General features: G+C 51.6%; 1 protein-coding gene across 3 annotated transcripts; it reads right to left on the minus strand.

The window, feature by feature from the left end:
* Positions 1–510: 510 nt before the first annotated feature.
* Fpgs (folylpolyglutamate synthase) lies at positions 511–20,611 on the minus strand. Of its 3 annotated transcripts, none has more exons than XM_021660736.2 (15): positions 20,524–20,611; positions 10,374–10,502; positions 10,238–10,291; positions 9,414–9,478; positions 6,177–6,291; positions 5,996–6,073; positions 5,812–5,873; positions 5,618–5,720; positions 5,285–5,362; positions 4,892–5,039; positions 4,717–4,806; positions 3,862–4,012; positions 3,387–3,462; positions 2,824–2,890; positions 511–1,400 (listed from the first exon to the last, which is right to left on the minus strand). In XM_021660736.2, the coding sequence occupies exons 1-15, from the start codon at positions 20,542–20,544 to the stop codon at positions 994–996; spliced, it is 1,644 nt and encodes a 547-aa protein (XP_021516411.1). In that variant the 5' UTR covers positions 20,545–20,611; the 3' UTR covers positions 511–993. The 3 variants fall into 3 exon arrangements, with proteins under 3 accessions (XP_021516411.1, XP_021516333.1, XP_021516257.2); XM_021660658.2 differs by lacking the exon at positions 20,524–20,611 and adding an exon at positions 20,237–20,472; XM_021660582.2 differs by lacking the exon at positions 20,524–20,611 and adding an exon at positions 11,747–11,929.
* Positions 20,612–21,814: the final 1,203 nt, after the last annotated feature.

Raw genomic sequence — 21,814 nt, forward strand, 5'->3', positions numbered from 1 at the left:
TACAACACAGAACAGGGCTGCACACCCCTTGGGCTGGCCTGGTGGCAGATGGCCAGAGATCCTGTTCGAAGGAAGATGGTCCTCTCTGATGCTCACTCATTTGGTGGTCCAACCCTGGGACAAAGGCTAAACACTAAGAAACCCTGGCTACAGCCTCTGGGGTCTGTCACAGCTATCCCTATAAAGCTCTGGGTTCTCATCCTCCCCATGACAGTTTTCCACAATGAGCCTGTGGTCAGCTCCGTGGCCCCTGGAAGCCAGCCACCCTCCCTCATCTGTAAGATGGGCATCCAGCTTGAACACACGGTTGGTGGGGAGGTTTGCAAGGCAGTGTTTTGGTGTGTGGTGGACAAGTGTCAGTCCAGTCTTTCATGACACAGGCCTCCTTATGTTCTGAGGCAGAAGACTAGTCACAGGTCACACTGCTAGGACTCTCTTTAGCCATTCAACTCCTATACTCCTACAGAGCCAAACTCAAACCCCCAAATGTCTGATGAGGGAGCTAAGAGGTTAGGAGTCAACCAAAAGTTTTGTCATTTATTTACAAAAAAATAAAAAATAAAAGGGTTTAAAAAGCTTCAATTAGTTCCGACAACCCGTAGTCCCCAAATGCCCAGGCAAGGGCCCTCTCTCTTCCCAGAAGGCATTGGGAGGGAGGAGAAGTCTCTGGGCTAACCTCAGGCAGGATCACAGGCTGGTCAGGCAGCTCGCACAATACGCTGGACCTGAGCCAGAAGGCAGCAGGGTGGGCAGGGAGATGGGTTGGGCTGAAGGCCTAGTAAAATGGCAGGGAAGCCCCTGCTGTCTACGCCAGAGGAAGGAGAAGCCAAGGAACAGAGCCTCTCCTGTCCCTACCCTCTACCACGAGCTCAGGACCCTGGGCCGGTCTCAAAAGAATCCGGAAGCAGAAATCAAAAGGCACTGAGTCTGAACGTCTGTGGAAAGGCAGCCCGGGTGTGGAAAGTTCCCGCCTCTGACACCAAGCCTTGGCTACTAGGACAGGGAGGGATCCAGTAGCTTCAGCACTCCACCCACGAGGTGCAGGCTTCCTGTAACCAGTACATGGATGGCAGCAGCCTCCCGGAGAACGCTGGCCCCACTGCTGGCTGTGGGGTGGCTGAGGAGGCTCCTTGGAGGGCTCGGGGCCTGAAAGACGGGATCCCGGCCTTGGCTGATCCACTGCAAGGCGTGGGAGATGCAGCTAAAAACGAGGGAGCTCGCGCTAGCAGGCTGAGGCAGGTGCGGTGCCAGCAGCAGGGAGCCTGGCCCTCCAGGCTGCAGGCTGGGGCTGCTCCAGAGGTCGGGGCTGGCCTGTTTCTCGCCCAGGCGGCTCCAGTGCTGCTGGTGTTGGAGGCAGCGGAGCAGCACCTGGTCCAGAGTCACTGTGAAGTTCTGCTGGTCTGTGGGGTGCAGGACAAGCCACGTCAGTGGAGCGCACAGAAGCAGCACACACACAGCGAGCCCTTTCTAAGCCCCACTGCACTAGGCCTGCTGCTTGTCCGCACGGCGGGCTGTGACCAGTGCAGCCTGCTCACTGTCATGGGAAGCACAGCCTGGTAGTCCAACACCACAACCCCCATGCCCATCTCTACAAAGTGTCCCCTTGGGGCCCCTCACCATGTGGGCATAAGTATTTCCCGGGAAAGCAGCTATAAATACAGATCCCAGAGCTCTCCACAGATGGTCCACTATGGGACCCGGAGATCTCCTGCATGTTTCACCCTCCTTCAAAGGCTTTAAAATTCGAAGCACTTTAATACAAAAAGCATTTCAAGAGCCAGTGAGACAGCTCAGTACGAAGGGGTGCTTGCCATCAAGCCTGGCAGCCTCTCTCTAATCCCCATGTTCTATGACCCACAGAGTGGAAGAGAACTGACATTCCCCTCCCCCAGTTTTCCTCTGGCCTCCACTCATGTGCCCCACCCCAACTAGCTAACTAACTAACTAAACAAACAGACCAGGCTGGCCTGGAACTCACAGAGATCTGCCTGCCTCTGCCTCCCCGAGAGCTGGGACTACACCCAACATAAGCAACTTTTAGATGTATTTTACATTGCAACCTAGTACCTGCACTCTTACATAGATGCCCCAACCTGAATCTTCACCAGGCAGCAACTGCCCATCCTCCATGCAACGCACTCTGATATTTTCCATTCTCTTCTAGCCAATAAAATTTAGTTGAGGCCCACTATGCTGATTTCAGTAGCCATCAGTGGGCTGTAATCTACCCTTTAAAAAAGATTCTTTGTTATTTTTCAAGATTTATTACGATTTACAATGTTCTGCCTGCATGTACACCTGCACCCCAGAAGAGGGCACCAGAACTCATTATAGATGGTTGTGAGCCTCCATGTGGTTGCTGGGACCTGAATTCAGGACCTCTGGAAGAGCAGCCAGTGCTCTTAACCGCTGAGCCATCTCTCCAGCCCCCTGCCTGGTAATTCTTTTACAGTGTTGTGACTGCTACACGGCACAAATTTGAAATTGTACTAAATAGTGTTTCTACAATAAAATCTGTATCCTGAAGCTGGAGAGATGACTGAGTTGTTAAAGCCCTCGCTGCCCTTGCAGAGAAGCCAGGTTCCACTCCCAGTACCCACAGCCATCTATAACCACAGTTCCAGGGGACCTGACGACTTCTGCCTCCACAGGCGCCAGGCACTCACATCCATACTTGCAGGCCCTCACACGTACGTATACAGCAAAAAGAAATCTTTTTAAAAATGCTATCTTCTAGCACGGTTTGGAAGCCGGGAGCTCCCATTCCTCCCTAGCAGTCCACCTTGGGCCCTCAGCATCAGCCACGCCATCGTCCCCCCTCACCTGCGTTCTCTGTGGGCGACACCTCTGTCAGGTTGGGGCAGAACACAGCATAGTCAAACTGGCAGGGCTGGGCAAGCGAGGGGAGACATGGTATCAGTCTTCTGAAAGGGTGTCCCTCACCCCAACCTGACTTCCAAATAAGGCCCCAGCCCTGCTCCGGACACATGCCCATCCCGGAACCTGTGACATCGCAGCACAGAGCCACGGGCCTTCAGCACCCACCCCGTTTGCCTCTGTAGCCCTCCTGGCTTGTAGCCTGCACAGCCTACCTTCCAGAATACTTGCACATGTGAACTGTACTGAATGGAGATTTCGGGGGCTACCTACTTAAGACAGCCTCGTTGGGGAACGGGCCCCAAACCCAGGCTTGGGTAGTTTCTGGATATGAACCACTTCAGCCTTCTGCTCTGAAATGGGAAATGATCCTAGGAGCTGCTCTGGCCCTGGCAGCCTAGAATAGACACAGTTCCCCCAAGCAAAGATGCAACAGGAAATGGCTCCATTTTAGAGCTGAGGGCAGAACTGGTGCTGCATGCTGCCCAGCCTCCAGGTGGGTCCCTTACCTGCAGCAACTTCAGCAAGGCAGCGGGGTCCCTGTCACCAGTGGAGTTGAAGAGCAAGACATGAACTTCAGGCCCACTGCATCAGGAAGAAATGGGTGGGCTATGCCTTCTGCCCTCCTTCCCAGCCCATCCCAGCCATCTACCCAGAATCTAATTCTCCCCGAACTGGTCCAGCTCTAATGCCTCTGGAGTAACGACGGTTGTGAGCTACCGTGTGGTTACTGGGAGCTGGGTTCTCTGCAAGAGCAGCAAGGGCTTTTAACAACCATCTCTCCAGACCCACGGCACAGGCTTTTTTGTAGAAACGCTATTTAGTACATTTTCAAAATTCTGCCAGGGAGTGGCAACACTGAAAGAATTAGAATTTTTTTCAAAGAGCAGGTTACAGCCCACTGATGGCTGCTGAAATCAGCCCTAACGGGGCCATTACCCAGGACCCCGCCCTCTGCACGCCCAGCCCTTCAGGAAAGCTCACCCGCTGGGGCGTTTGCTGCGCTGCAGTGACTGGCAATACCAGCGCACACAGGCCTGCACGCTGCTGGTGGTATGCGCGCCATCCAGGTACCAGGTAAGGGGTCCCCGCCGCAGCACCTGTGTCCGGCCAGGCCACTCCGTGTCCCGAAGCCCTGGCAAAGGCAGATGAGACAGTGCGCTGGGATCCACGGTAAGGCCAGCAGCCTTCTGGCCCTGCAGGTGGCTCCATTTAATAATGGCAGTCCCTGGGTTGCGGAAATGGGCTGTCTCACCACGGAATCTTCCAGACAACCCTGAGATGGGACTGCTATCACACAATCATACATTCCCATGTGACAGCCAGAGTTTTGAGCCCACAGAGCAAGTGGGGCCTGGGGCTAGAGTCTAACCTAGGATCTGCTCCTGGGCTGTCCCTGGCACACCGAAACAATTCTAAAGGAGTGTAACAGTGCAAGCCCTTCTTTGGGCTGAAAGCAACTTTAGAGGATAGAGCAGAAGTAGCCTCAGGCTGATGACAGACAGTGGCTACTGCTGCCCGCACTCTGCTCCAGGTCCTCCATGCACTGGGCTCAGCATCTGAGTGATGTCACATCATGAAGCAGCAAAACAGCCTCCTGCAGTGGGTGCTATTGGATGTCATTTGGCAGAGAGGAAAACTGAGCCTCCAAAGGTTTGTGAACTCTAGGCCAGGGAGGAATGCTCACTCTGAGGAACAATCTAGAACTGCCCCGACCCCCAAACAGGAAGCCAAAAGATGCACCTCAAAGGATACAGAGATACAACAGGGAGCTAAATAAACGTGGGGGCGGGGCGAAGATGTGCAGCGCTCCTGACTGGGCAGGAAGCTACAACTTACCGTGTCTCATGTGGGAGGTAGGATGGAACACAGGTGCCAGGGGAAGCTGCCACCGTATGCTCGGCCTGGACACCTTCAGCTCCCGGATGTCTGTGGGGTGTGAGTCCGTGTGTTCAGACCCCTCCAGGCAGGCTCCATGCACTGCCCACCTGTATGCCCACACTGGCCCACCTACCCTGGTGGTCTTGCTGCTCTAGCCAACAATGAGCCAGCTGCAAGGCTAAGGCCGCATTGGACCGCTGGTGCTCTCCCTCCAGGCCCAGGGTCAATGGCAGTCCACCCTCCTCCAGGGCTTCCAACGGTGGACACAGGTACAGAGGACACTGTGGGGGAGAAGGGCAACACCTGCTCAGCAGACCCGCACCACCGCCACTGGCTTAGCCCTCTGCCCACACCCCAACCACCACGGCCTACCCCAAGACCTGCCCCCAGAACCAGGTATGTCCTGGAGCATAAACAGCTGCCCCCTACCCCGTGCACATATGAGGAACCTGGAGCCCAACAGGACACTACGTCACTCTAGTTGGCGCACACCTCCCCCCTGCCACCAAATCCCCCGCTCACTCACTGAGATCTGCTGGGCTCGGTCCCTCAGCACGGCCAGGGGACCTTCCGGCTGCAGCACAGTGAAGGCAGGGACACCAGGCTGCAAGCAGGCCAGGGAGAAAGTAATGGGGGCTGTTGGGGTCCTCCAGCTGTCCCCACTGGCCCCACAGACCTGCAACTGAGCCTAACTTCAACTGAGGCCATAGAGGGTTCACATAGGGAGAAGGATGGGAAGCCAGACTGTGCAGGTGGCTAGGACCCGGTCCTGAGTCAGAACTCTAATGATTCTGCACAGCCATTCCTCTGTAAGTGAGGACAGACCCTGGGCTCCCATGAACCTCTCCTGCCTTGTTACCTTAAAGATGCCCCCTTTCTGCCACGCTATTTTCTCCACCGTGTCTCCCAGCAGGCTGGTGTGGTCAATGCCAAGAGCGGACACTCCACACACCGCTGGCTTTCTGAAAGAGACAAGAGGGTCCTGATCCCCCAGTACGGAGCCACCAGACACAGGGTTCCGGTTGCTCCCCCGTCCCCAAGCGGCTGCCTCACCTAATGATGTTGGTGCAGTCAAAAGCCCCGCCAATGCCCACTTCCATTATTGCCAGGTCCACCTGCAGAAGACCAGGCAGCATGGCAGAGGAAGGAATGCCCAGCTGACACCAAGCAGGAAGCCCCCTCCACTCACAGTCTGGTCCCCACGGACTCAGGGACAGGGTCTAGGAAAGACACGCACCTTCTCTTGGAGGAAGACATGGAAGGCCATGAGTGTGAGGAAGCGGAAGTAAGCAGGCATGGAAATGTGGCTGCCATCCTGCACACAGGAACAAGTCAGGGGCCATAGTCCCACAGCCCCATAGCCCCACAGCCCCACAGCCCCACAGCTATGGACCCTCCCAGCCCTCAGGCCCCAGCACCTTGAACTGCTCCAGCTGGTGATAGAGGCGCCAGAAATGCTTGGTGAAGAGCTCAGGACTGATGGGCTTCCCGTTGATCCGAATCCGCTCGCGCACCTGCACCAGGTGGGGAGAGCTGCCGAGAGACCTGGGGTCATCGGGACACCCCCTTCCCGAGCCTCAGGGCTTTCCCTACCCTAGTCAGACTCCTTTCAGAAACACACAGGCCTCCCCTGTTCCCAAGGCTCTCTGAAGTCCCCAAGAGTCTGAGCTCCTCCCTAGGGTTGCCCAGACCCTGCAGAGGCCCCAACCCCGCATCTCAGAATGACCCTCGGCCTCTAGCCTGACTTCTGCACTAGTCTTTTGTACCAGTAAGTGGTACTTACTGCAACACTCTCAACTGAGACACATACCCCTGGGAAGAAGGGAGATGGTCCTGTACCCAGGGTAGTCTAGTGTGGTCCCTGTGCCCCAAAAGTCATGTTTCCCCACCATACACAGATCAGCATCTCTGCTAACATGTGCCTACAACAGCCACCTGCCTTTCAGTCTCAAAGCAATAAATCTAGAGGGAGGAACCATCAAGAGTCATTCCCCTGCCTCATCCAAATCCCCAGGCTGGCTAGAAGGCCACCTAGGCTGAAGTCAATGGTTAGAGGTTTTACTCATGAAACTATTATGGAAGGCTGAAGAAATGGCTCAGTGGTTAGGGCACTGGGTGTTCTTCCAGAGTTCAGCAACCACATGGTGCCTCACAACCATCTAAAATGTGATCTGAGAGCATCTTTTGGCATGCAGGTGTACATGCAGATAAAGCACTCATATACATTAAATTAAAAAACAATCAAAAATTATTATTGGGGCCCAGCAACATGGCTCAGTAGGTAAGGCCACTAGCTGCCAGACTCAATGATCTGAGTTCCATCCCAAGAATCCACATGATGAAAGGAGAGAAACGACTCCTATGGCAAACGCACACATGCAAACACTAAGAAAAGAAATAAAGGTAATAAAAACGTATTAACTTTTCGCAAACTATTTTAAAAAGTATTCTTCTCTTTATTTAGCTTCTTTTCTTTTTTAAGGTCTCCTGGCCGAGGCTGGCCTCCAGCCCACTACATCACTGAGAATAACCCTGAATTCCTGATCCTCCTGCTGCTATCTCCCAAGTGATGGATTTTACAGGCACGTGCCACTACACTCAGATCCCAAAAGACTATGCTATGAGACAGACAGTTGCTTCACAACCTTTGGTCGGTGACAGACGCATGTTGTCCTTGGCGATCACATCACCTATCAAGGCAGCAGCCACTTAGTGGACACGTGCCACGATTCCACAGCCTCCTAAGGGACACACGTCCACCTCGTAACTCCTCAAAGACCCTCTCACACCAAACCATCTGCCTTTTTGTGGTTTTTCAAGACAGGTTTCTCTGTGTAGCCCTGGCTGTCCTGAAAACCATGCTGGCCTCAAACTCAGAGGTGTGCCTGCGTCTGCCTCCTGAGTGCTGGGATGGAAGGTGTGTGCCACCAAACACACACGCAGCCCAGCTTCCATTTCTTTATCTTGAACCACCACCAGTTTAGGGAAAATGGGTTGATCTGAAATGGCCATAGCCAACCGGTTTCAGACGCTTATGGAGGTGGCCTGACAGACCTGATAAAAGGGAGAAAAGTCAGACATGCTCCTCCCTCAAGGAACAAATCCCAAGGTGCGCAATTATATTAATTCCTCCAAAATGTCATTCATTTAAGGTGACAGGCTGATGAGGCATGCTCTACCTCCTGGGCTACCGGATGTCTGTGTGCCACCACAAGGGGGCGCTGCCTCCAGGAGAAAGAGGCAGAGAAGGGTAGAGCTACTACTTGTGGAGATTTGGACATGGAGGCCTTTATCTGTGCACCTTTATGAGTCGGGTTTCTGTTCCTTACTGCAAAAACATCTTAACCAACAAATATTTTTATGCTATTTAAAAACTGGACCTGGAGAGCCTGGAGATGGCTCAATCACTAAAGTGTTGGCCACACGAGTATGAAAGCCTGAGTTCGGATCCACAGGCCTCCAACCCTGCCAAAAAACAAAACAATGCCAGGGAGGCAGAGATAAGAGGATCCTTGGGCTGGCTGCTGGTGAGTCCTTGCCCAGCCAAATCCAGGTCCAGGAGCTCCAGGTTAGTGAGAGAGGAACCCAGCCTCAAAAAAAAAAAAAAAAAAAAGAAAGAAAAGAAAAGAAACAAAGAAAGAAAGAAAGAAAGAAAGAAAGAAAGAAAGAAAGAAAGAAAGAAAGAGGAAGGAAGGAAGGAAAGAGGGAGGGAGGAAGGAAGGGAAAGAGGAAGGGAGGAAGGAAGAGAAGAAGAGAGGAAGAAAGAAAGAAAGAAAGAAAGAAAGAAAGAAAGAAAGAAAGAAAAAAGAAAAGAAACCCCCGACCTACACACTAAAAGGAACAAATGCTCATGCACCCATACACACATAAATCATATTGGAAGTAGGCTGAAGTGGCATATGCCTTTAATCTCAGCACTCAAAAGGCAGAAGCAGATGGATCTCTGTGAGTTCCAGGACAGCCTAATCTAATCTACATACAGAGTTCCAGGCTAGCCAGAGCTACATAGGTAGACAGGCCCCTGGCCCCCTCCAAACAAGACAAAAATAAAAAAAAAAAAGCAAGCAGAACCAAGCGGGTGCGGTGGCTCCACCTGTAACTCCACCAGGAGCCTAAGGTAGGAAGATCCCCAGGAGCTCTAGGCCAGCCTGGGGAACAGAGTGAGTTCCAGGTCAGCCTGGGCTAGAGTGAGACCTGCCTCAAGAAAGCAAAACAGGGACTGGAGCAACGGCTTGGCAGTGATGAACACCGGCTGCTCGCAGAAGACCTGGGTGTGATTCCCAGCCCACACATGTGGCTCAGAACCCTCTGTAATTCCAGTTCTATCAGGCACGCACATAAAGCACATGCATGGAGGCAAAATTTGCATACACAAAATAAAAATAGTTAAAAAATTAAAAAATCAGAAATTGTATTTGGAATTCAAATTAATAAAGTACCTCTTCCAACCAGGTACTTAAGCCATACTTTCAAGATACTGTCACTTTCCCTCCATGTTTTTCCTTTATGAAAACTGATGGCCGGTATTAGTGGGCCAATGTGGGCACTGTGGCGTTAATGTTTGCTGGGTGAATAAACACTGGCCGAGAGGCTGACCTTGGCTCTAGCTCCCACCCTCTACAAAGCTAAAACACATTCTCCCCAGAGCCCAGTACCTGAAGAAACCTGTCTTCAGGCCGTAGTTCCGCAGGATGCGTTCAGTGAAGGCACAGGTGGAGCCCTGGGAAGTATTGGGTGGGGTGAAATGATGGTTAATACTGATTGTCGACTTGGCAGCACTCAGAATCACCGGGAAGAGGAGCTTCTTGGAAGGGCTGACGGAGGCAAGCTCAATATCAGCATCCAGCCCTTCCTGACTGAGGATGCAATGCCATCTCCTGCTATGATGGACTACCTCCCCCACAACTGACAGCCAGATAAACTCTTCTCCTACGTGCTGGATAGTTTTTGGCAACTGCAATTGAGACAATGCCTCCATAAGATCAGGCTGTGGCAAGCCTGTAAGCATTTTCTTAGTTAGTGAGTAATGGGGGAGGGCCCAGCATTCTGGCAACCATAGTCCCAGTTCACTGGAGGTCCTTAAGGACAGTGGTACCCAGCCCACTAATAGCAAAGCCAGGGCAACAGGCCTGTTACACCAGCCCATTGTGGGTGGGGCCATCCCTGGGCTGGTGGTCTTGGGTTGTAAGAAAGGAGGCTATGCAAGCCATGGGGCACAAGCCGGTAGGTAAGCAGCACCCCTCCATGGCCTCTGCATCAGCTCCTGCCTCCAGGTTCCCGCCTTGCTTGAGTTCCTGTCCTCACTGCTTTTGACAATGAATTGTTATATGAAACTACCAGTGAAATAAATTCTTTACTCCCCAAGTTGCTTGTGGTCATGGTGATGACAAGGCAATAGTAACCCTAACAACGCTAGGTTGCTATTCTGTAGCAGCATGTAGAAAAGCTACATGGGCTCCTCCTGGGTTTCCTTTCTTACCTTTCCTTTGGTCCCAGTGACATGGATAATGTTTAGCTGGTTCAAGTCCTCCACCTACAACAGACAGATCCTCGCCTCAGCCACAGGGCACCCAGGCAGATAGTGGAGATGTGTTTCATAGGATCTGCTACCTTACCTGCAGCCCACTCCGTGCCAGGTACATCTCCATGGCCTCCAGCTGCGCTTGGGGGTCACTCCGCTGACGCTTTACCTGCTCCAGGTAGCTGGCATTGGTCTGCAGCGTGTTGAGCATGCGCACAGCATCCTGGCAACCACAGTCCCAGTTCACTGAGGGTCCTTAGGACAGCGGTACCCAGCCCACCAGTGTTACCAGGGCAACAGGCCTGTTACATGAGCCATGTTACTTTGCTGTACTTGGTGGAGAGAGCGCTGGCATGTTTCCAGTTCTGGCAGGCTAGCCCCACCTAGGGAGTGCCAGATAAAGCTGGCAAGATGAACAGATCTTCATTCCCCGGGCTGCCTTCCCAAGCCTCTACGTCCTCAGCCTTTACCCTCACCTTTCACCCCCAGGAACTTTGTCTTTATTCTCTCAGCCACTATAACTAGGCACCCGCTGGGCTTGGGCCAGGACCTCAGACATCTAGAGATTCGAAATTTTGGAATTGAGACCCTGGAGTTCTGCTATCTAATCCCAAGACAAGGCGATGAACGCAATTCGATCTGGAAGAAGAGATACAGGAGCGGAAACGTTCCTGAGCCATCCAGCCAGAATCCACAGGTGGGTATACAGCCTCAGGAAATGTCTTCAGGGGGTGGGAGCGGGAACAGAAAAATAAACGGAGAGGACTAAACGAGAGGTATTTGAGGATTTAAATCCAGTCATGAGTGTGCTTCAGTTGTGTCTCTATTCTGAGAAAACTGAACTTCGGCAGTTCCCCTCGGGCATCGGACCGGTGGCCTGGCCTCTTATCCTCAAGGGTTGGCTGGAAGCCTCAAAGCCTTCAAGCCCGTGCCACCTGCCTGGCTAGCATCAAGTTCTGGTCTCTGACAACTGACCCCTGGCACCGCAATCTACAGACAGTAGATCTGTTTTCCAGATTCCTGGTCTCCTTATTGCCTTTTTTCCTGCTCGCCCGCCAGTCAATTCTCAACACTTGGCTTCCCAGTCTTCGCGTCCTGGAGACCCCAGCCCCAGATCCTCCCGGACTTTTCCACTCTGGACTCCAGAACTCCTCCCTTCCCCCTCCTCTTGCATTGCTAGTGCAGACTCTGAGGTCATCTAAAACTCAGTTCGGACTCCGGACGTTCTGGTGTTAGCACCAGCGCCCCTTCCCTCCGCAATGCGCGGCACACACCCTTAGAATTCCCAGATCGGGCTATCTGAGCCCAACTTTCCGGGCTTTGTCACCTCCCCCGGATTTCCGAGATGTCCCGCCCCCCGAGCCCCGCCGCTTCAGGCTCGGGTGCCCCCAGCTGCTGGCGGAGAGCGGAGCGCGGTCCAGCCCACGTGTCAGTGCGCGACCCTTCGCCCGCCCGCCGATCGGAAACCTGATACTCCATGCTCGGCTCCTGCGGCGCGGGCCACGCGCTCAGCCACCGCCGCGCCGCGCCCTCCGTCATTGCACCACGCGCAGAGACAGCTGCCAGGGACAGAGCGGAGCGCAGGTGGTTCCGCGCCCACGACATAGTCCTGACGCCACCGCTAGCTAGGCCAGAGCCGGAGCCGCCCCGCCCCGCCCCGCCCTGACGCGCCTCTGAGATCCACCAATCAGAGTCTCCGAAGCCTCCCGGAACCAATGGGAATCGGCGGCTTATCGCCGCCATCTTTGTGAGGGGCAGAGCGAGGCGCCGTGCGGGGCTTTCGCCATGCTTCTAAGGGGCGCCCTGCCCGGGAGGGCGGGGAGGGGGGGGGTTGCTGTACATGGGAGGGGTCCTCTGTCTTAAAGGGACTGTGCGCTCTTTTCGCAGTCATCCTCCAAAGTCTGTGCCCCAGGGCTTAAGGACTTTGCCGCACATCCCAAAATAGCCACTCCGAACCAGCAGCACTCAGTCCCTGCTCCATGCCAGACTAGCTCTGAGCTGGGATAGAATTACAGAGCTGGCAGACGCCTGTGGTCTTCAGTTCCCAGCACCGAAATGTCCCGGCTCAGGCAGACAGTTGGGGGATGCGGCCTTTTCGGTCAGGAATCTGATTCCTCCCCCAAGGTCCCTAACTCACTCTGAGAAACCTGGGAAGACTTCCGGGAAGAATGACGCCCTTTTGCCGAGATCTGCGGAGTGCAGGGGGATTTCCAGGCTAAGAAGGGGACCATGGGAAAGACTTTCATTGACGACCGAGTTGTTCCCGGGATGCTGCGAACGGAAGGGTCTTGGAGCAACGTATAAAAAGTGTGTTAGGGCTGGAGAAATGACTCAGTGCTTAAGAGCATTGGCTGCTCTTCCAGAGTCAAGGTCCCAGGACCCACTCTACGACTCACAATTGTAAACTCCAAGCTGGGGCTCTGACGCCCACTCTGCCCTCCAAAAACACCAGACACGCAGGCGTATACACAGTAGGGCACAGACAATGCAAACAGACAAAAATATAAAGATAAACATTGTTGGAGTAAATTTGGTTGGCTAAAATGGCTTTAGGGGGAGGAGTATGATTTGATTAACACCTAGGAAACTCCCTCACAGTAGAGAGTGGATTCAAGGGCAATTTTGGGTGAGGAGGTCCCTCCATTTGTGGAAGGCACTGGACAGAAAGTGGCCCTTTGAACAGCAATAGGTTCTCACGTCTCCCGATTTTCTACATGGGGCTTAAATATTTAGCAGAGGTGCTCAATCCCAATAAAAACCTTGCCATGCGGCTGCTGGGGTGCACTCCTCTGGTCCACTGCGTTGGTGATGGTGGAGAGACTGAGCTTAAGCCCAAATAAAGCTCTTTGCGCTTGCATATGTGGTCCAGCTCCTGGTGGTCTTTGGGGACCTTACAATCTGGGCGTAACAAAATAAGCAAGAGATATTTGGAGAGGAGTCTGGACTTCTTTCTGAAAGTGCTGCTGGACTCAAACTCACAAAAAGCCGCTTGCATTGGCCTCCCGGGTGCTGGAATCAAAGTGTCCAAGTGTATATTTCAGTGACCAACTTCACTCATTCTTGGGCCACTTTTCCTCTCTCTCTAATCCCCCTCCCGCCATGGGGTGTCTTCTGTAACACAAGTGGACTTGGACATAGCGGAGCCAGACTAGTATCAAATTCTCTATGCACCAAAAGATGACTTTAAACTCTTGATCCTCCTGAGTCCAGTTTCTAAGTGCTGAGATTACAGTACTAGGAAGCAGGTCTGTAGCGACACACCTGCTTTTACACCCTCCTGGGAACTAATCCAGAGCCCCGTGCGTGCTCAGCAAGCAATCTGTCACTGAACTATAGTCCTAGGATTTATTTTGTTGTTTTGAGAGAAGGTCTCATGTAACCCAGGTGTACCTCAAGCTCACTGTGTAGCCCAGGATGCTTTTGAACTCTTTAATCCTTCTGCCTCCACCACCCAGGTGCTGGAATTACAGAAATTTGTTGTTTGGCTTGGCTTTGTCCCAGTGGGTATGTCAGTAAACAGCTTCACTCATTCGAGGCCCACTTTTTTTTTTCTCAGTCTCTATCTTTTCTGTGGGGAGTTTCAGTCTGTAACCCAGAAGAGCATGAACTCAAGATCTCTCCTATACCCACTGACTGGTCTTACAGTCCTTGTAACCCAATTTTTTGTCCCTCTTCTCTCTGCCCATCACAAAAGCGTGTTGTGCCCCTAGAAGGGTGATTAAGAGGCAAAGCTCCAGCCTAGCAGTGGAGGCCCTGTGGCTCAAGCCTTTAAACCCAGCACTCAGGAGGCAGAGGCAGGAAGATCTCTGAGTTCGTAGGCCAGCCTGATCTATAGAAAGCAAATGAGGCAGAGCTTCCTAGTACATGGAAAGCCACCCAGTTTGGTCCCTTAGCAACTCAAACAATGATACTAAAGTAAAAGCAGTTGTGTACCTGGTTCCGTAATCTAGACAGTAATTTTTTTTTAACTCTATCAAATCTGTAAGAAGGTCCTGGAGGTACATGGTATCCCAGGGGAGGACGTGTTTCTGTAGATTCTGTGGAGTGGGGAAGAAAGCACTACTTGCCTCCATTCCTGGCTTAGCCAATTTCCTTTCCCTCTTTCATTTTTTTTTTCTTACTTGGTTTGTCTTGTTGTTGTTTGTTTATTTGTTTGTGCCAAAGCAGTGGCCTAGAACTCTCTATGTAGACCAGGCTTGTCTCTAACTCTCAGCAATTTTCCTGCCTTAGCTCCCCAGGTGCTGAAAATGTATCTAAGTTTCAGCTACTATATTCTAGTTAGTTGTATGCTACTATACTCAACTTAATTTCCTTTACCTTTTAAAGTTTTTTTTTAATTTTATGTAGGTATCTTGCCTGTATTTATGTCTGTACAGCACCTTTGTGTAGTGCCAGCAGAGGGCAAAAAGTGGGGTGCAGAGCTCCTGGAACTGGAATTACAGGCGGTTGTGAGTCACCATGGGGGTGCTGGAAATTGAACCCCAGTTCTCTGGAAAAGCAGCCGCCGCTGAGCTGGTTCCCTTTGTCTCTGTCATGATCAGAGTCATAGAGGGGCTGGGAATTTGTCAGCAATAGAGCGCTTGACTGAGGCTCTGAGTCCTTGCACTGTAGACATCAGCTCTGACGGGAGACAGAAATGCAGGCATGGAGGAGGCCAAAGTACTGGAGATTCTGCAGCTCCAAACTAGTATTATTCCAATTGTAACAGGGAATTTTAAGCGGTGCCTGGGCCTTGGGCATGTCACCGCTGCCTTGGACCTGTGTACACGCTGTTGTCCCACAAGGACACTTTTCCTGACTTTCCACTTGTTTATTATTTTGAGGTAGGGTCTCAGATATCCCACGCTGGCCTCTAAGTCACCATGCTGGGTTTGCAGGCCTGCATCATTATCATATCCAGCCCAAGGCTTTATGCATACCAGGCAAGCACACTCCCAGCTGAGCTATACCCCCAGCCTTCAGGCTCATATTCACAGACAACAATCAGCCCTATATATGTGACTCTATACCATACTATTTCCATATACCCTTTCCTCCCTGGTGCTAGGGTTGTCACACACACACATGCACACACGCACACACATGCACACACACACACTTGCATGTCACAGCATGTCTGTAGAGGTCAGAGAACAACTTGCAGGAGTTGGTTCTCTCCTTCTACCATGTCAGAACCTGGGGATCAAGCTCGGGTTGTCAGGCTTGGTGGCAAGTGCCTCTAAGCCACCGAGCCACCCTGCTAGCCCATCCACAAGCCTTTCTATCCAGTTCTCACTCTGGACTGTGTCGGTGTGTAGATGTTGCTGTGGCTGCTGTGCTTTTCTGAGCTGTGCAGTGCTCCACCTGTGGAAAGACTGTTGTGCGCTTGGCTAGTTCCTGTTGGCTGGTATTTAGGCTGTCCCCTGGCACGTTGCTGTCATGATGCAATGACATCATTTACCTTCCTTATTTCTTCCACATGGGAGAGAAACTTAAGACTTAGAAGTGCAATGACTAAGTCCTGGGTGATTTGCAATACACATGCTCATACCCAGTGCCTTGTTTGCCCGACAGGGGAGGTGGAACCAGTATCCTCACTTCAGTGGCCTCTTCAGGTCCTCAGAGGACAATGCCGGTACTCACCCCTATGCCTGGCATCAGCCATCTCATAGCTGGTAGGTGAATTAGAGATTGTCCTCATTTTATAGGAGGAGAGATTGAGGCTCAGCAAGATTAATGAACTCGCCCAGTCAACTCAGATTTGCTGACTAACATCTACCCTTGCTCCCCACACCATCTATCTACTTGTCTGCTCCCTGCCATTCTCTCTCTGCATTTTCTGGGCTTCTATGTGACTCTAGGGAAGCCGCTCCTGTCTCTAATTGGTTTCCTCCGTAGCAAACTGAGGTCTGAGTGAACAAGTCCAGCTGTCCCTTCTTCACCTGGGTCTCTACACTGGGCTGTTACAGAGAACAAGGATCTCCAAACTCATCGGTAGGTTTGTGCATAAGCCTGGCGTTCAGAAGTGGGGTGCAAGCCGGGCAGTGGTGGCACACACCTTTAATCCCAGCACTCCTTTGAGTTCAAGGCCAACTTGGTCTACAGAGTGAGTTCCAGGGCAGCCAGGGTTACACAGAAAAACCTTGTCTCGGAAAACAAACAAACAAACAAACAAACCTAAACACGGGGACATCTCTGTACCTCTGGAACAGACAAGGATCCTCCATACTCCAGTGTCTATACTAGTGACCCACAGAGATTCCCCTCTCCTCGGCAGGGCCCTTCTCTGACGTTCAGAGCCTTATTTCGCCTGTGGCCACATGTTTGGCATTTTCAAACATGTATATAATATGTTTTGAGCATACTCATCCCCATTCTCCTCTCCTGTTCTCCAGCTTCCCATTCTCCCCTGCTCTCCACACCTGACCCCCGTATACGCCCACGTCTTTAATTTTTATGATTATTACTTCATTTTCTGTGTATGACTGTTTTGGCTGCACGTATGCCTGCGCACTATATGTGTGCCCGGTGTCCCAGGAAGTCAGGTGAGAGCACTAGCTTCCCTCAACTGCACACACAGATGATTGCAGCCTGCCATGTGGGTGCTGGGAATTGAACCCAGGATCTCTGGAAGAGAAGCCAGTGCTTTTAACCAGTGGGCCATCTCTCCAGCCCTTATCTATCTATCTATCTATCTATCTATCTATCTATCTATCTATCTATCTATCTATCTATCTATTCTGGTGTCCCAGTGAGTTTAACTAGGGTTACCTACTGAACTTAGTCAAGTTCAGTTTCAAAAGCACAGGCAGATTACCAATGGCTGCACTGCTGAAAAAACTGCCTCCCCTTTTCCAGCAATGATTAACTGAAAAATAAGCTTCTTTGGCCCTGCAATCGTGGCTTCTAGAGTGACTGGAGAAAACAATTGGCCTATGCTCAGAACCACACATGCTTCCGTCTCATGGAGCAGGTGACATGGATAAATACGCCACCTGCCCTCCTGAAGCCCTTTCTTTCCTGGGCTTCCGGCCAACAGCTCTCCTTCCTGTCCTAAAGCATACACTCTGCTGGCCTCACTCTCTCTGCCCTTCATCATCGCAGGCCTCTTTGCCACACTGGTTTCCTGTGTCACAGGACTGTGATAACTTCACTGTGCCACAGACATGACTGCCCAGCAGCCTTCCGGCCTCTCACCCACAATGACCACAGTATCTTAAAATGGCCATACCTGTGACCACTGCCTTCTGGAATCGTCAGAGTTTCCTCAGACCAGCCCCAGCCAACCCAACTGAGTAGCATCTATACATCTGTGGAACCACTCAGAGCCGTGGTCAGGTCTCACCCTGGGTCCCTATGCCAAGCCCCACCCATCTCCAGGCTTTCCACTCCTGGACAGGCTCCCGAGTCCATCCCTTCTTTCTGGGGTCTACCTGACAGCCCTCTTGCTGCCTGTCCTCTGAAAGTTCTCCTTTTTGGTGCAGTTCAGTCCTATGGGAACTCCAAACTCTGCATGCCCCGACTTGGACTCACCCAGGCCCCTTTAGCTGGTGTTCATACTTAGTGATCACTTAGCACCAGCGCTTTAGTCCTGTTAGTAGCGCTATGGTCATTCTCACTACATAGCAAATTAAGGTACAAGAGGTTACTCAACCAGGCCACAGCCACAAAGAAAGTCAAGGTGGGGTCTTTGTACTGGCCTGTCCCTCTGCCCTGGAACATTCAAATGTTTTCGTGACTGACTTGTGTCAGAATGTACTTGGCACACTCATTCCTTTTGCCTGTCAACCTTTTGTACCTTTGAGATTTTGAAGCATGTGGTTGTATTACCATTTCAAAAGAAGTACTTTTCTGGGCCTGCAGAGTGGGTAGAGGTGCTTGGGGTCAAGACTGACCCCACAGCACTCAGGAGGCAGAGGCAGATGGATCTCTGTGAGTTCAAAGCCAGCCTGGTCTACATAGTGAATTCCAGGACAGACAGGGTTACATAGTGAGACCCTGTCTCAAATATATATATAAATTAAATAAAGTGTTACTGTCAGCTCTGGTGGTTCAGCACTTGGGAGGTGGATGTGGGAGCATCAGTTTAAGGTTTTTTTTTTTTTTTTTTTTTAAAGTAGATGCAACTGGACATCATACAAAGTAAACCAAGCTAGACCCAAAAAGAGTCACACTGCATGTTCTGTCTTCTATGTGGAATGTGGGCAAAACTCTGTGTGTAGTCACAAAAACTAGAAATCAGATCACAAGAGGAGAGGACAAGGTCTCCCAGGACAAGGGAAATAAGGCCAGGGCTGGGGGTCAGCTCAGTGGTTGAAGTCCGATGCCCAAGCAGGACCTCTGACCTCCAGCCCCCGTGTAAAACACTGGCGTTGTGGAACACAGCCTGAGATCCTTGGCTGGGAGGCAAAGACAGAAGAACCCCAGAGCTTGATTGAGAGGCAGCTTTTAAAAACTGTGAGTTCCAGGTTCAGCGAGAGACAGGAGACCTTGTCTCAAATTAGATGGAGAGTCATTGAAGGAACAAGAACTCTGGCCTCCCCACACATATGCACATAAGATCGAATACACATACGTATGTCACAGGTTCGAAAGTGTATACACACAGATACACACACACATTTGCACACATAGAAAACAAAGGAGGCAAAAGCAGGACAGCCTGGTCGATAGAGCAAGTTCCAGGACGGCCAGGACTACACAGAGAAATCCTAGCCTGAAAAAAATAAAAATGAAAAAGCAAAGAAGGGATAGAAGGAAGAGAGCAGCAACATCCCTGGGCCCTTGGCCAGCACTCTTTAATCTACATTGCTCTGTCTTTTGAGATAAGGGCACCTTATGTAGCCCAGGTTGCAGCCTCTTGACTGATGAGACCAAAGTCATGTTGCCAGCAGGCTAGGTATTTATATTTGTGTGTACATGTGTGTGCAACACATGTTGTATGTGCAACCACATTCATGCTGTGTCATTGGAGGCCAGAAGAGGGCATCGCAAGCCTGGAACATGAGTCACAGGAGATTTTTTTTTTGAACTGCCTAATGTGAGTGCAGAAAACGGAACCTAGGACCTCTTCAAGAGCAGTAAGCACATTGACTGAAGCCATTTTCCAGCCTCCAGCTCTCTCTCTCTCTCTCTCTCTCTCTCTCTCTCTCTCTCTCTCTCTCTCTTTTGTTTGTTTGTTTTCTGAGACAGGGTTTCTCTGTGTAACCCTGGCTGTCCTGTCCTGAAATCTGCTCTGTAGACCAGGCTGGTCTCAAACTCCCAGAGATCTGCCTGCCTCTGCCTGCACCACCACTCCCTGGCTCTAGTTTTTATCTGTAAATTGAGTTTCCCTAAATAATAGCAAAGTGCTTTAATGTTTTACCAGAGCATGTAGCCTGGATGTTCCTACCTCCATGTCCTGAGCACTGGGTTTGCAGGCATGCACCACACCTGCTTTATAGCGCAAGGTAGGCAAGCAACAATTGAGCTAAAGACACCCTCCAGGCCCAAGAGCTAGTTCTTTATAGGCGTGGCACTGCACTGGCATTAGTCCCCATGGCCTGTCTCATTTAACCCTCAAGCTGGCTTCTGAGGAAGGGTATGTCTGAGTCCTATTTCCAGGGAAGACAGCAGGGCCTAAAGCAAGCGGGCTTTAGTGACTTACAGGCTGTTATACCATGCCCTGCCTGACTCCTGCCCCACCTGCTCCACCTGCAGTCACCTGGTCAGCGGGGATCTGGCCTTGAGCTGGGCGTCTCACTTGCCCCTGTAAAACACAGGTGGCACTAGTCTGCTCCTGAGACCCTGGGACTTCAGTTCCCCTAGCTAGCGATACACGGGACAGGGTTTCTGAGGAGATCCCGGTAGAGCGGGAGCTATGCCAGAGGAGGGTTTTTACATCACCAGCTCAGGAGACCATTCCTGGTAACTTCCTTTCCCCAGGGCCTGCAGAGATTACTATTTACCCACAACAAGGCAAGACAAGGGATCTCCTACCTGAAAGGAGGAAGTTTTAGCTCTGCAAGCACTGCCTGCTGGACCCTTCCACTCCATGGCCACTTCCCAAAAGAACTTCTCAGCCACACGCCAGAACATAGGCAGGCCCCTGGCCCTTCTCATCACTTCGTTCCCAGCTCCCTTAATGGGTGGGGCACAAATGACTCCAAAGTAGAGAAGCCTTTGGCCAAGGCAGCTCTGCCCAGCTGTGGTGGGACTGAGCTCTGCTGGGAAGTGCCACTCCCTCCCACTGCCTCCCGAACCCTCTCCACGAGGGGAGGTTTTACCTGATAGGTTTCCACCGCCATCCTGGGCACAGCCCAGTGACTTTACTGGTCAGTCCTAGCTGGTGTCCCCACTCCAGGGCTAGCTGGACTACCCTTGTGAGTTAAATAACAACTGGATAGAGGTTAAAGGTGAGCACCAGAAGGGGGTAGGGTGGAAGGAGGCAGGGATATCTGGAGTTGGCTTTCCTGCCCAGGTGAGACTGGCTCTACCTGGCCTCTTGTAGCCCTTCTTGTCACAGTCTGCCTCCCCTTACAGCTGGAGCCATTTGGTCCTGTCCTACCTGGCAGGGATGACAAGGAAACCCTGGTGCAGCATGGGAATGAAGCGCCCTTGACCCAGTTCAAGTTTACTGGAGAAGAGGCCTTGTTTTACCAGATCAATTGCTCAAAAAGAAAAAGTCAGGATATAGGACAGTCTATAGACTGCAGGTGACATCAAGAAAATGACTCCAGGCCTTTCCTAGTGTTCCTTATCTTTTTTGGTTTTTCAAGACAGGGTTTTCTCTGTGTAGTTCTGGCAGTCTTGGACTCCCTTTGTAGACCAGAACTCAGAGATCTGCCTGTCTGCCTGCCTCTGCCTCCCCAAGTGTTGGGATTACAGGCATGCGCCATTGCACCCAGCTTTTTCCTAGTTTTTTGACTCCCTAGGGGCTGGGAACAAGGCCCTTGTTACATCAGGGCATCGGAGCTGGATACTAAAGCAGACCCAGCTCCTTCCTAGGGTAAAGAAGGGGTAAGCTTGGAGTCAGCTGCACCAGGGATTTTTTTTTAAAGATTTATTTATTTATTCAGTAATCTGCCTGCATGTGTGCCTGCAGGCCAGATGGCGGCACCAGATCACATTTTGGATGGTTGTGAGCCACCGAGTGGTTACTGGGAATTGAACTCAGAACCTTTGGAAGAACAGCCAGTGTGCTTAAACTCTGAGCCATCTCTCCAGCCCCTAGCTCAGGGATTTTTACAGAAACTTTAATTTCCTATGTACATGTGGTGTTCACATGTATCACAGATCTCATGTGAAGTTCAAGAGGGCAACCTGCCGAAACCCTTCTCTTCTTCCACCATGTGTATCACAGAAATTAAACTCAGGTCATCAGGCCTGGTAAGATATTTCAACACTGAGTAAGTTATTTCAGCAGCCCAGCTCCAGAGTTTCAGGCCTGCTTTCTAGTTGATCACATGGATAAAGAGTAAACCAAGAAACACAGAGGCACGGAAGGACAGAGCCACCCTCTTGCACCAAGCTCAGAGGCCCTGGCCTCTGTACCCGCTCTGGCCTCAGCAGCCTGAG

Source organism: Meriones unguiculatus, chromosome 8 (assembly GCF_030254825.1).
Source record: "Meriones unguiculatus strain TT.TT164.6M chromosome 8, Bangor_MerUng_6.1, whole genome shotgun sequence".
NCBI lineage: Eukaryota > Metazoa > Chordata > Mammalia > Rodentia > Muridae > Meriones > Meriones unguiculatus.

Coding starts and splice junctions, on each gene's coding strand:
- Fpgs (XM_021660582.2), bottom strand. CDS start 11,884: ATGTCGTGGGCGCGGAACCACCTGCGCTCCGCTCTGTCCCTGGCAGCT. Junction 5,874..5,995: donor ATGTCTTCCTCCAAGAGAAG/GTGCGTGTCTTT, acceptor GGTCTTCTGCAG/GTGGACCTGGCAATAATGGA. Junction 4,013..4,716: donor TACCTCCCACATGAGACACG/GTAAGTTGTAGC, acceptor TGCCTTTGCCAG/GGCTTCGGGACACGGAGTGG.